At 32.4% G+C, this 13,811-nt stretch overlaps 1 protein-coding gene across 2 annotated transcripts in view; it reads right to left on the bottom strand.

The window, feature by feature from the left end:
• Nucleotides 1-1,037: 1,037 nt before the first annotated feature.
• LOC140439637 (uncharacterized) overlaps nucleotides 1,038-13,811 on the bottom strand; it is a 46,026-nt gene continuing 33,252 nt past the window's right edge. Inside the window, exons 9-12 of one of the 2 annotated variants that reach the window (XM_072529677.1) lie at nucleotides 12,587-12,737; nucleotides 12,431-12,528; nucleotides 7,360-7,503; nucleotides 1,038-3,590 (exon numbers count right to left, since the gene is read on the bottom strand). In XM_072529677.1, the coding sequence (XP_072385778.1) occupies nucleotides 3,511-3,590; nucleotides 7,360-7,503; nucleotides 12,431-12,528; nucleotides 12,587-12,737 (473 nt within the window). In that variant the 3' untranslated portion in view covers nucleotides 1,038-3,510. The remainder of the gene's footprint in view (nucleotides 3,591-7,359; nucleotides 7,504-12,430; nucleotides 12,529-12,586; nucleotides 12,738-13,811) is intronic. The other variant, XM_072529676.1, reaches the window with a different exon arrangement.

Below are 13,811 nucleotides of genomic sequence, written 5' to 3' on the forward strand. Positions count from 1 at the left end.
TAACATTAGGCTTATGGAGATCAGTGTTGCCAAAACTCTCAGGCATGCGGTTTACTAGATTGTCGATATATTTTTCGAATTTCCATTTTCAATTAACATTTAACTGTAAAGTCAGAATAACAACTGAAGAACCACAAAGCCTTATTATCATTATGTAGTCTCAGAGAACGACATAAAATCGCTGATATACGTACACCGTAATTTTAAGTTGCAATTAGTAATTAGATATATGCATTCCAAGCGGTCCGTTTATTTGCTTTTAAACCTTTAATAGCCGGCAAAGTGGATGATTTAACTAAACAATATTTTCTACTGATTTCTATGATTCATGGTATATGATATTCTTACCGAAAAACAAATAAACCGTCGTTACTATAATTAAAATATTATAAAATAAAATTATCTTTTGTAAATACTATTTATTTAATTAAAATCATTTTCCCTACTTTTCATCTCTTGTTTCGAATGGGCACTTTTGGTCAATTACGTTAAAAAACATTAATTTAATAATTCATGTCTGTGAAAACGAAAATACAAATTATATACAACCTTGAATCGTGCTTGTGTTCGTTCATCGTGGCATCGCTGCGCTTCTATCGTCCATAAGAAATACATGGCCCTATCTCCGCAATGTTATTTTCTTAACGTGAAACGCTCTATAGTTCAATTTTCCCTCTTTTTCCAGCGTAATATCACATCTTTGTCTCCTGATGGGGCGATTTCCCTTCCCTTTGCTGCTTTTGTTCTTTTAAAGCCATCCTCCAGCCATTATTCGTCAACATTCTTCTTCTCTCCTCCTCTTCTTTGTAGGTTTCGTTCATCTGTAGTGAGTTTGACATGTTGTGTAGCAGCTCTTCAACAGTCTTTTTAATTTGTTTAAACATTTTTGGTTATTTTTTTCTAATCATTACTATTCATTTTTAAAGACAGAGTTTAGTCTCTGCGATATAAAGTATTATCTTATAGTACTGTTTTGCTAACAACAATTTGATATATTATATGATGACCATTTTCTTGTGCGGGGCAATTCACAAATTAAAAATCGAAGAATTTTTATAAAATATTTATATATTGTAAAAAAAGTACAAGAGTCACTTTCTTATGACCAACAACAGCTAACAATATGGTACAATCAACTAATAGACTGATATCAATAAATTGATGACAATAAACACTTTTCTTTTCTAAATAAAACTTATTTTCCACAAAAATAACTATATTTTTATGTTTGCTGACTGACGATGACGTTTTAACTGCAAAAAAGCAGTAATGTTTCGTGGTTTGTTAGTTTGTATGGTACAAGCACAGAATAATAAACAATCAGAATGCCCACTCTGCTTGAAAAAATAAGTACGCGCATCTCGTTCGCGCAGACAGAATCGGCCATGTTTAGTCGGAACCAGTGCTGTTCAGTGACATTTTATCGATGTGCATAGACAAATTAACCCGGTTTAATTTATTTACGGCAACTACAGACATAATATGCACTATTTTATTCGTACTTTTAGTTGAAGAATAGATTAAATTATTTTAAATGTACTAAATTATTAATCTCTAAAAGATTAAATTACAGTTCTGTTCATTTAAGTTTTAAATTAGATATACACACTATAAATGGCAACACATTTTTTATTGAGGGTAATTTGAACAGTAGAGTATACCTAGATTTGTTACAGAATCATGTTCTTCTCGCTATTCTCAATCTTCCTGATGTAAATCTGGAGAATGTTTGGTTCCATCCAGAGGGCTGTTCAGTTCACAACGCTCGAATAATTAGGGAGTATTGAAACAATACTTTTCCGAATGAGTTATCAGTGGAACAGGCGATATTAAGTGGCCTGCGCGATCTCTAGATCTTACACCCATGGACTTCTTTTTTTAGGGACATTTAAAAAGCATCATCTACTATGATCCTGAGGCTAGAGACCAAAATTTGGATGAATTAAGAATCCCAATAAGAGAAGTCTCCAATTCCATTATAGCAGAAACTCTTACATCTGTCCGCAGAAGTTTTTATGACAGATTGTGACACTGTTCAGCCGTAGAAGGAAATATTTGCATCATTTCTGTAGGGCATAAAGAATTATTTCTTATTTATTAGGAATTATTTTTTATTTTCAATAAGAGTATATTTTTTGTTTTATCTTTTTATTTTTAATTCAACCACAAAAATTGTTCACATTATTAAAAACCGATACAAATCCATATAATGTCAGTGTATTTTTATCGAGTTTGTGTAATAAGAAATGAACCGGATGTACGTAGGCAAAATAAAAATCGACGTCTCGGTGTCGGAGCGGAGGAGATCGGAGAACTACAATTACCTCGTACGAGGCAATGTTGCCGATTTTAGCGCTTTATGTAGTTGCAATATCTAATCCAAAACTAACGCACTGTATCAATATTACAAACTGTTGGTGAATTCTGTTAAAAATTAACGTCATCGCTAGTTTACAAATAAATAAGGTATGTGTAACTATGTGTTTAGAAAAAGATAAGTACATATAACAAAACAATTTAAAAAATATTTGGAAATCCATAATATACATAGAAATTAGTGAAATTTTAATACTTTCTTAAGCAGCTAAATTCGTATAATAATAGACAACCATACAAACATATTGAATACTATCGTCCAAGGGTACGGATAAAGTTTGTTGTTTAATTCCATTTTCAGGATAAAATAAACAACTTTAGAAGCTAGAAAAAAATTTAAAAATAGTAAGTCATAGACGAAGAAGAAACAATTTTCACTGCCACATCAAAACTACATAAACAATATTCAGAGTGCCCATAAACTACTTAACTGAATTCATAAAAGAAAATATCTTCAAATTATTTTAACATTATAATATAATAAAAATAAAAACAACAATTAGTAATAGCATAAATTATTCTGATGTTTTATTAAAATGGTGAAATGTCAACGAAAACCAGATCATGCTAAATATCTTACTGTCTATATATTATAATAAAACCGACTAGCACCGTCAAGCGGTGCAGAAGGTAAACAAGCTTTCTGGTTGAAAACCATTTAAAATTGGAACGAAATACGATATGCAGAGCAATTTCTTCATATCGCAGAAGATCACGAAGCCTTCGCCATGGTGATCACCAACGTCGGATAATTCTGATGTGACACGAAGAAAAAGTCAAAAAATGAAAGTTATGAAATAAATATGATTTTCACAAACTAAAGATGGTTACTCTTACTGTTATTTTCTTCAAATAGTATTATTATGACCAATTTTTTCCTAAGCCATAGCTAAATTTTTTTAATGCAAAATACACAATATAAACATGCAAACAATTTCTTACAAATACAGTTTTATCAAAAATATGATTTTATAAATAAATACACTGATAAACAATTTTGATATTCTACACACTTCCGGAAACTTATTACTCTTTAAAATACAATTTTGTTTAAGGTCTACATTGTACTTATTATGTCATAGTTTGAACATGACGTGCAAATTAATTGCAGTAAATTGAATCACAGCTGAATATCTAAAATCCTATGTTATCAAAATTCTTGCTATCAATTTCTGGTATCTCTTCGTTAATATTCATCCTGTCTAGGTCACAAACTAAAAAAAAACATAAATTATATAGAATATATTAGAATATACGAAAAGAAATGATATAATGATGGTTTAAGATCATCCAATCATCCAATAATTATAAGCAAAACAAAAAAAGGCGTTTTTTTGTATTCAAGGCGGTTAATATGAGTGACTTTGTCTCTACTAGAATTCTGTTGCAATGTCCGACTTTTATAGTTGTAAAAGGAGCTTTACTTTTGCCATAGTTTAATAATTAACATAGACGTTAAAATTAAGCAGTATGCTAGACTGTCACGTAAAAATCATACTCGGTTCACTGTTCGTAGTCCCAACTGTCTAATAAATTTAGTAATTATTTTTTTTTGCTACATTGGTGAAATTTTAATGACGACTTAAAGTGGCTGGAAATTACTATACAACCAAAAACACGTGCTAATAGCCAATATTGTACCTTAAAAGTTTATTAACACAATAAAACTGCGTCATATTTATAGTTTTTTTATTTATATATCTCCTACTCTCAAGAAAATTATTAAACAAAATGAAATTTTAAAACTAATCACCGAACAAATCAATATTTTGCCATTCGGAATAATTTTCTTGATCTTTATAAATTTTGGCTATTTAGGGAACATATTTTAATGTAATGTACAGTACGACAAACGAGAAGTTATAATAATGTTGGATAATCATATAATGTTTATTAGATTGCTTCCATCAGGAGTTCCATATAGTGGAACTCTAGGGGTAGTTTACCCTATGTATGGGGTTGATTAACTCGAACTCAATGGATACTCATAATTACTTTATTGTTTCTCTAAGTACAATAATAGAGAGAGTACCCAGTTTATCAACTACCAAGAAGACGAGTATACACGTGGAAATCTCCTGGAGACACTAAAGACCATATTATACGAAATCAAATAGATTATATAACCATAAAAAACAGATATAAAAACACAATCGACTCTGTGAAAACGTATCCAGGAGCAGATATAGGGTCAGACCACAATCCAGTAGTGGCACAATTCCGAATAAAACTTAAAAGAGTACAAACACGTAAGCCCAAACAAGTAATAGATATCAATCGTTTAAATGATGAAACAATTAAACATCAGGTAGAAACAAGCATTCAGGCAAATCTTGAAAAGCTTGAAAAGACAGAGAAGATACCAGAACTAGACATTAATAAACACTGGGCCATTATTAAAAAGAACGTGGTCGAGCCCGCTAAAAATATTCTGAAGAGAGAAAAACCAAAGAAACAGAAAGAATGGATGAGTGACGAAATTTTGTTATTGTTGAATTCTCGAAGACAAAAGAAAAATCCGCGACGCTAAAAAACAATGGTTACAAGACAAATGTAAGGAGATTGAAAACTTGGAAGCCAAATATGATTCGTTCTATCTTCACAAGAAAGTTAAAGAAATGATCAAGAATAGAAACAGGAAGCAGACAGTACTTATAGACCAACAAGGGAACATGATAATGGAAACAGAGGAGAAACTAAAACGTTGGCAGACATACATAGAAAAACTATTTGACGATCAAAGGCAGCCTCCGTGTGATAATTTTCCAGAGGAGACAGGTACAGAAATAAGCAAAGAAGAAGTAATGCAAGCGGTGAAGTCATCAAAGGATAGCAAAGCTCCAGGACCAGACGAGCTACCAGCGGATATACTAAAGTTGATAGACGAAGATCGAATCCACTTGTTAGTAAACTTATTTAACAAGATTTATGAAAAGAGTATAATTCCTGAAGACTGGCTAAGATCAACGTTTGTCCCTCTTCCCAAGAAGGCACATGCTAAGCAGTGCAGTGATCATCGCACGATCAGTCTGATGAGCCACACCTTAAAAATATTCCTCAAAATAATTCACAATAGAATTTACAGAAAATTGGAAGAAGATATCGGAGAAACTCAGTTTGGATTCCGGGAGGGATATGGAACTCGCGAAGCATTATTTGCCTTTAACATCTTGACACAGAGGTGTTTGGATGTGAATCAAGATGTATTTGCTTGTTTCATTGATCATAATAAGGCGTTTGATAACGTCAAGCATGACCAACTTTTAGAGATCTTGGAAGCTAAACAGTTAGACACTCGCGATATAAGAATAATATCTACTCTGTATTATAATCAGAAAGCAGTCGCACGCATCGAAAATAGCACAACAAATTAAATTCAAATTAAAAAAAGAGTTATTCAAGGATGTGTGCTGTAACCAATGCTATTTAATCTCTATTCGGAAGAAATTATGAAGAAAGCATTGGAGGAAGAAGAGATTGGGATAAAAGTTAACGGCCAACCAATTAATAATATTAAATAAGCAGATGATACGGTTTTAATGGCGAAGACAGTAGAAGACCTGCAAGCCATTTTAAACAAGGTAGTCACAGCTAGTGAAGAGAAAGGGTTAACAATGAACGTCAAGAAGACGAAATTCATGATTATTTCAAAATAACAAAGATTGAATGCAAACCTGTACATTCACAATAGCGAAATCGAACGGGTGCACAAATATAAATATTTGGGAACAAGCGTTAATAACAACAATGACATCACAGAAGAAATAACAACTAGAATTGGAAAGGCTCGAGCCACTTTTGTTAATATGAAGGACATTCTGGGAAGTCATGACACTCATGACATTAACTTAAACCTGAAAATGAGATTAGTTAGATGCTACATCTTCTCGATACTGCTGTACGGAGTAGAGACTTGGACTTTAAACAAGAGCAATATTGATAAACTAGAGGCCTTCGAAATGTGGATATACAGAAGAATTTTGAAAATACCTTGGACAGACAAAGTAAAAAATAGTGAAGTTCTTCGAAGAATGAACAAAGAACGGGAGCTGTTGATCACCATCAAGAGAAGAAAGTTGGAATATTTTGGTCATGTGATGAGAGGGAAAAAGTACCGATTGCTCCAGTTAATTATCCAAGGAAAGATTCAGGGCAAACGAAGCGTGGGGAGACGAGGTATATCTTGGCTGCGCAATTTAAGAGACTGGTTCCAGTGCACATCTAACCAATTATTTAGAGCAACAGCTTCAAAGATACGAATAGCAATGATGATTGCCAAACTCCGTAGCGGAGAGGGCACTTGAAGAAGAAGAACCCTGTTGACGGATGACAACACTAGCTTCGACTCTTAATTCTTAATGATCTACTCCCGTTATTTTTCGGGTATTTAACTCACATGCGTTTGTTTATGCATTCATGTTTTACTAATATAATTTGTACACAATATTAAATAAGCTTTTGATTACATTGCAAATTTCACTAGGTCAGCGTCTCGGTTAGCGTGTTCTAGTTACACCGATATTTTCAATGTCATAAACAAACAATCGCATTGAGCAATAAGCAATGATTAATATTATTAAAAGGATTTTAAATTTTTAAACTGAATTGGGTTACTTTGATCTGATTTCTGGATGCTTAATTAAATCCCGTTACAAAGTGGCTTTTACGGGTTTTTAGGCTATTACATAATTCATTTCATTTCTGATTGTCAAGCGAAAGGGATCGAGCTTCTAACGTTAAATTCACTGAGCTGTTGTCAAGTATTTAAATATTTCTTTGAAGCGGATCTGGTATACTTTGGAAGTAAAATGGAAAGTTCAGTGAAAAAGAAATGTTTAGGATTCCAAGTATGAGAAATTATTTTTAGTATGTTTGCTTCATATTGTGTTTACTAAGAAGAAGCTAATTCAGATATACTTATAGTGGACATGAAAAGTACTTTTACACACGCAAGAGCAAGATAAATTTAAAATAAATACAAACCTCCTTTTACTCTAAATCTTCTTTCTATATCCTTGAATTGCGAATAAACTGTTATATATTTTGCTGTTAGTTCGTAACAGTTGAATGTCATCAGGTTTAATACTTTTAAAATAATTTTGCTTTCGAAAAAGTTAACAGGTTCACCTAAAAAATTTAAAAATATTTACAAAGTTTATTACTATTAGGAAGTTCGCGTAACAAAAAAGTATTTTTAAATCAGATGTTAGATCCAATCATTAAATTATAATTATACCTTCAAATTTCAGCACCAAAATAGTTGTTATTTACATGTCGGTATCTATCAAAGATACCTCCATAATTGAACATCCCCTGGAAATAAAAACTTAAATTTTGTAAATTCACCGTTTACTAGTGCTCCAATTCTGTTTTTGATTATTCTAATCCTCCATTTAAATTATAAGGAGTAACATACTCCAGTTGAATTCTATCAAAGGCTTTCTTAAAGTATATGAAATACAGTAGTGTTGGTCTATTATATAGTCTATAAATTCTTCTTAAAAAATTATACGTGCAACTGCAGAATAGTAAATGGATATCCTAAGTGGCATCCGCGAAATAAAAATTCCAAAAAAAGAAACGATGATACTAATCTAAAACAAACTGCACAACCAGAAAAGTCTCCTAACAGTAAAAGAGCATAAAGTTTTACCCCCCTCTGTCAAGTCGTTTATTTTTAAAGATGAAACAAAATCTTTCGGACACGTCGATTTTTAAAACTTGGTCTAATATCTAATGGTATCAAAGTTTCGGTATTTCGATAATTCCCCATCAGGTGACAGCCACACCGTAAATTTTTTTAAAATAGCAATGAGGGTCATTTAAAAGATTATCAAAATCTGATTCCAAAAATATACTACACAATAATTTTTGCTTATTCATTAAATAATTAACCCTAATCTGTTTTTTTGTTTAACCTACACTAATACTTCACTCACTACGATAATCAACCTTTAAAAAGAATAGGTTCAATTTTTACCTGTACTACTTTACTTTATGTACTTAGACTATTATTTGTTTATTAAAAAACTATCAAAAAATAAAACGATTGTCGAAAACCTATTATTACATATTTCTTGTGTTATAATATTGTTCTGAAGCTATTTTCTTGTGACATCTTAATTCAATTACTATTTTTGTTGGGAATAATAATAATGTTTTGTATTTTAAGAAAGATTTCCGAAGTGAAAATTGAAACGTCAAAAATAAACTTATTTTAAACTTAAATTGTGGCTTATTACCAACAAAAATAGTTTTAAGATGTAGTTATGGTTTTAGAAATGGTTCATGTTCGGAATTTAGTTGACAAATGTATATCAATGAGTATTTTTAGAGAGGTTTATCGTAACTACCATGAAGCCGTAAGAATTCTGAATCAAGATTTCCTGACCGTCAATTTAATACATTACTTGAAGGGTAAGGGGAAAAAACAAACGATATCACAAAAGTAACTTACGGAGAAAAGTTAATTAACGTTACTAAACCGTTGGTTATGATCTTAGAAATAAATAAAACTGCATGCCAATATTTTTAAATAGTTTATTACTATATTGTTAATATCTAAACAAAAGAATATGAACTTAACATTATTAGATTTTGTTGAAAAAATAAAAAAACACGTTAACGTCACAAATAACTTGTTAAAAACCAACGATGTCCATTTTCGACATAAGCCTACACAGAGATTTTTCATTTGTATAGCAATGTTTCATAAAATTCTTTAACATTTGGAAGACAAAATCGTTTTAACACTTGTAAATCGTTGTACTTAGTCTGGGAAATTGGTAATGGTCCATGGTATGCTTGATTTGGTAGCTCAAATTCGCCATCTTTAATTTTTCTTGGAACAACAGATTTTATTGATCTACCTGTTATTTGCTTGCTTTCCCAAATGCCATTATAAGTGGTTCAGTAAAAAACCAATCGGCGTTTTTCTTTCATCAATCGAAGTTCCCTTACTTGTTGCAGAGCTATTGGACACTTACGAATAAATTTTTCTTATAGAAAAGTAGTCCACTGTTTCGTTAATGTCTGGTCCACGTCTATAACTTTGAACGGTTCCGGCTTTTTTCTTGCATCTTTTAACACATTTATCCAATCTACGGGTAGTTCCATCCTAGTCTTCAAATTTATCAAGCCCATGTTTTTATCACATTCTAGATACGAAGGTCCTCTAATGGGGAATGTGACTTGAATAGTATCTAGACGCTTTATATCATGGACAATGTAATGAAGTAGCCGAACAACTGTGAAATTTTTATTTTGTCCGCCAGCTGAGACGCAGAAAATGTGAAGATGGCGGACTTCTGTTGGTAGTTCATTAAAAATGAAAAAGAAGAGAAACGATGATACCTCGTCGGATCCTTTACTTGACACATATTCAGGATATGTAAAAAAACAGGTTTTTCCTACAGACGGTACGTGAATGTTGAAAGAAAACATAGAAAGTTGTCTCCTATAATAAACATCGTAAGTGCTGATGTCGGGTACCGAAATGTTTTTCTGGTAGTCCATGACGATTGATTCATATTAAAAAGTTCTCCTAGCTTTTATTCGGGCAGCTCGTTTTCTATCATAGAAAACTTGGGCACGAATTTTGTGCAAGTTATTTTCAGTAGATAGAGCTTTTATCTGTGCTGCATCGTCAACAGAATGCAGAGTCTTGATTTTTGCATTAAACTCATCACACTTGCTACAGGTATCTGCCCTTGGGTATCCAAATGAAATGTTGAACTTGTTATTAAAAATATTTCGGTAGGTGTCATATGAAACAGATGCAATAGGATACTTTTCTTTAAACATTTGGAACATTTTCATAATATTTAACTCTTCACTTAAATACACTTTTTTGGAGTCGTGAATGCTAGGATGACTTAACCTGCCCCAAAATGAAGCAATATATTGCTGAATCTGGTTATTCAAATCTGAAGTTAACTGACGATGTTTCGAAGAATGCTTTCCTCTTTTGTCGACAGGAGCAATTCCGGAAGTTTTCAGAGATGCTTGAATATGGACCAACTTAGATCTAGTAATACCATGCATTGCAGTAAAAGCACTGCTGCAGACAGATATTTCTTCTATTATGTTTTCTCTCTTCACTCGTACTCTGTAGCGGCAGGTAGCATCATGATGTTGTTCTCCATCGATTTGTCGTGACCTTCGTCTTACAACTGGCAATACAGCAATCAGTCCGGCTAAATAACAGTTTTGAGCATCAATTGATCCTAGTTGATTGAATGCGTCAAGTATGTTTTGCCTCTCTTGAGCAGTAGTGTTTTCAAAACACTTCAGTCTTTTACACTTACAATCATCTCCTAACTCGTGAGACTGAAATTTTAACTTTTTCATTACATCTGCAGTTCGACCAATTTTCTTTCGTTTCTTGTATTTTTTTTTTTAACAGATCGTCACACAAATACTCTTCACTCGAACTCATCTTGACATAAACTGCCGCGAAAAGAACAAAACATGTAAGATTGTCACGCCCTGTTAAATGTCGTTGCTACGCAACTAGTCGGTTGTTTACCAGTACCGCGCGGACAACGTTTGTTTTTAACCAGTATGGGTATATTCTAATGCTTTCTTATTTGGACACCGTTGGTATTATTCCCATGCAATTTAGCACGTGTTTGGGACCGGATATTGTCAACACAATGAGTTTATAAAATGGACATCGTTTGTTTTTCCCCTTACCCTTCACTTTAGATCCACTATTTCTAAAAAGATCCCGGTACTTTTATGAAAAAGTTGGTTCAGTTAAATTGGCCGAAACTTTGCAGATAGGTAGTTTTGGTCATACTGAACAAAATTTATCATTGCAAGAAAACTTATAATAAATAAATAATTTTTGAGTTACAGAGGTTCAAAGTGTCGTTTTTTAGTCAGTGTGACCACATATTTTTTAGAGAATATATGAACAACCAGGACGAAAATCTACTAAAAACCACCAAATAATACTACGCATATGCTATTGCAAAAAAATGGTTATGTCTGACGTGAGAACTAATAGTTGCGCAATCTATTAAAAATAAGCGGTTTAAATGTTAAATTGATATTGATATCTTCGATGTCTCCCTAAATGATATGCATGTCCATATGCTCTTCATTTTATTGCGCCCTAAAAGAGTTTGGAAATAGGTTTTCCAGACTGATTTTATTTATTTTGAATCACTGGTTATCTGATCTTCTTGATTTCTGCATAGATTTGTTCGGGCTTTGTATTCTTCTCTTAAATAGTGTAAATATTTATATGCTTCTCTTATATCTTTGAAAATTTTCTTCCATTTTCCATATCGTTTTCGTATTTCCTTCTCTCTGTTCGACATATTTTATCGGCCCTCCGCCTTGCATCAACGTAGATTGCTCTTCTTTCCATATATTTCTAGTGTCTTTGATTTCTTTTCTGTATGGCCTCTTTACACTCGTCATTGAACCATCCCTTTTTTTTTTTCGCAACAAGAATGATCATAGGCAAAAAGAAAAAAGATGCGTCACTGGAAGTAAAAAAGCTGTGCTGAGTGAGAAACCTAAAATAATGGAGAAGAACTAGGCTTCGAAGGGCTTTTATACGAGCACCAGGAAAAGTTTTGTCAGAGTAATCAATAACCTCAGTCCATGGAGACAATGAAAAAGATTGTGTTTGTATCTCAGTTCATTGTAAACACCTTTGTACCATTTATTTTAGCGGAAAAAGAAACACGTTTTTAAAATATACATAAAAAAATAAGTAACAAATACAAGCGGGGAAACAAACATAAACATACAGAAGAGCGGAAAACATATTAAAGCATATCTTGAGTAACTGTACAAAATAGAAATATGATAGTAAATTATAAAATGCAACATGTGATTATGGAAGAGAATTTTACCTTCCTTAATGTTGATGTGAAAATGACTGCTTAACAAATTTGCCAATATATAATTATTTTCTATATTTTTTGATAATGAATAGCTGCGAATTTTAAGTAGATATTGTACAATTCACAAAGAAATTACTGAATGCTAATGTGTGAGTATAACAATTTTGGAAACATTGTTGACAACATCAACTTACCTTTTCCACCTATATCACTGTTTTCATCTAAACACCTCTCAACAGTTCGATGTATGATTTCAATGACTAACTTATATAACTGAGGCAAACATTCACACCTGAAAATAATGAATAATTTATAATAACGTACAAAATAATGTGCACTATAAAGCTTACTCTTTTATGTCTTGGTGATGTATAAAATACGATGATTTGTAGGTGTTGTATATAAAAGACAATATGTTGAAACAAATCTCTAAAGGCACATTTCTCTTTTTACTTAGACATCGGTCAAATATCAGGACAAAGATATAAAAACGACAAGCATCTAAAAATAAAAAAATATTGTTAGCAAAGGTAATATACAAATAAATTAATGAGCGCTTTCGAATTGAAGTGGGTCAATCTATGCACCATAGTGGTAGGCAAGCAGCCATGGCGAGCTCTAGGTAATAAAGTGAACTTTACTCTAGTGTGGGAATACCGATAGGAACTCTCCAGACTGGCGGAAAATAACAGTGTCAGACTGGTAGGGTTTCAGGTAACCGGGGAAAATTAGACAATAAAAGAGTTGATGAACTTTCCAGAAAAGCTTTAACTACAAAACTCTTCGGTCCAGACCGGTTGTGGGGAAGCCAAAAAACAATTTCCGAGCCAAGACCGGAAAAAGTCGGGATCCGAAGGCAACATTACTATCACTGGGAAAACATACTCGGTCAAATATATCTCTCTCTTCAATTCTGACCCGCCTGAGGGTCAGATGGATGTCGTTATCGAAATTTTTACTGCGTCATGGTTTTTTTATTAACATTTAAGCAAAAAAAAAGCGACTTTTTTCATTCATTTCAATATTGTAAAAAAACTACGAGTTGTAAATAAAAACGTTCAACAGACAACTTTCTTAACAAATCCTGCTGTTTAAAATGAGATTTTCTAAATTAAAAAATGTTTTTAAACAAAAAAGATATTGCAAATATGCCGAAAGTACGCATTCAATTGTTTATAATTATTAAAATAAACAATAAAAACATTTAAAACACATTTCATAATGTGAGTTTTTATGTAGTTACTATAGTTGCAAAAGATGTGCCCAAATCGGTCAAGTAGTTTTTAAACAATTTTCAAATGGCTGTAGAGGTGCTTTTTCAATACTTAAAATGTTTTTTTGACTTGATTCACCTTAAAAGGTTTCAAATTTTCATGTTTTTAAAAAAGTATAATAATTTTTAATTGTTTAGGTTCTTCTTCTTGGTGTGCCTATCGGTTACGAATGTTGGCGATCATCATGGCAATCTTTATCTTATGTGCAACAGCGCGGAAAAGCAGGATGGCTTGAAGGAGAGCATATCTGGATTCATTTCGCATATGTCCGAAGAATAGTAACTTTCAAGATGTGATGGTG

The sequence above is a fragment of the Diabrotica undecimpunctata genome, chromosome 4 (genome assembly GCF_040954645.1).
Source record: "Diabrotica undecimpunctata isolate CICGRU chromosome 4, icDiaUnde3, whole genome shotgun sequence".
NCBI classification, from domain to species: Eukaryota; Metazoa; Arthropoda; class Insecta; order Coleoptera; family Chrysomelidae; genus Diabrotica; species Diabrotica undecimpunctata.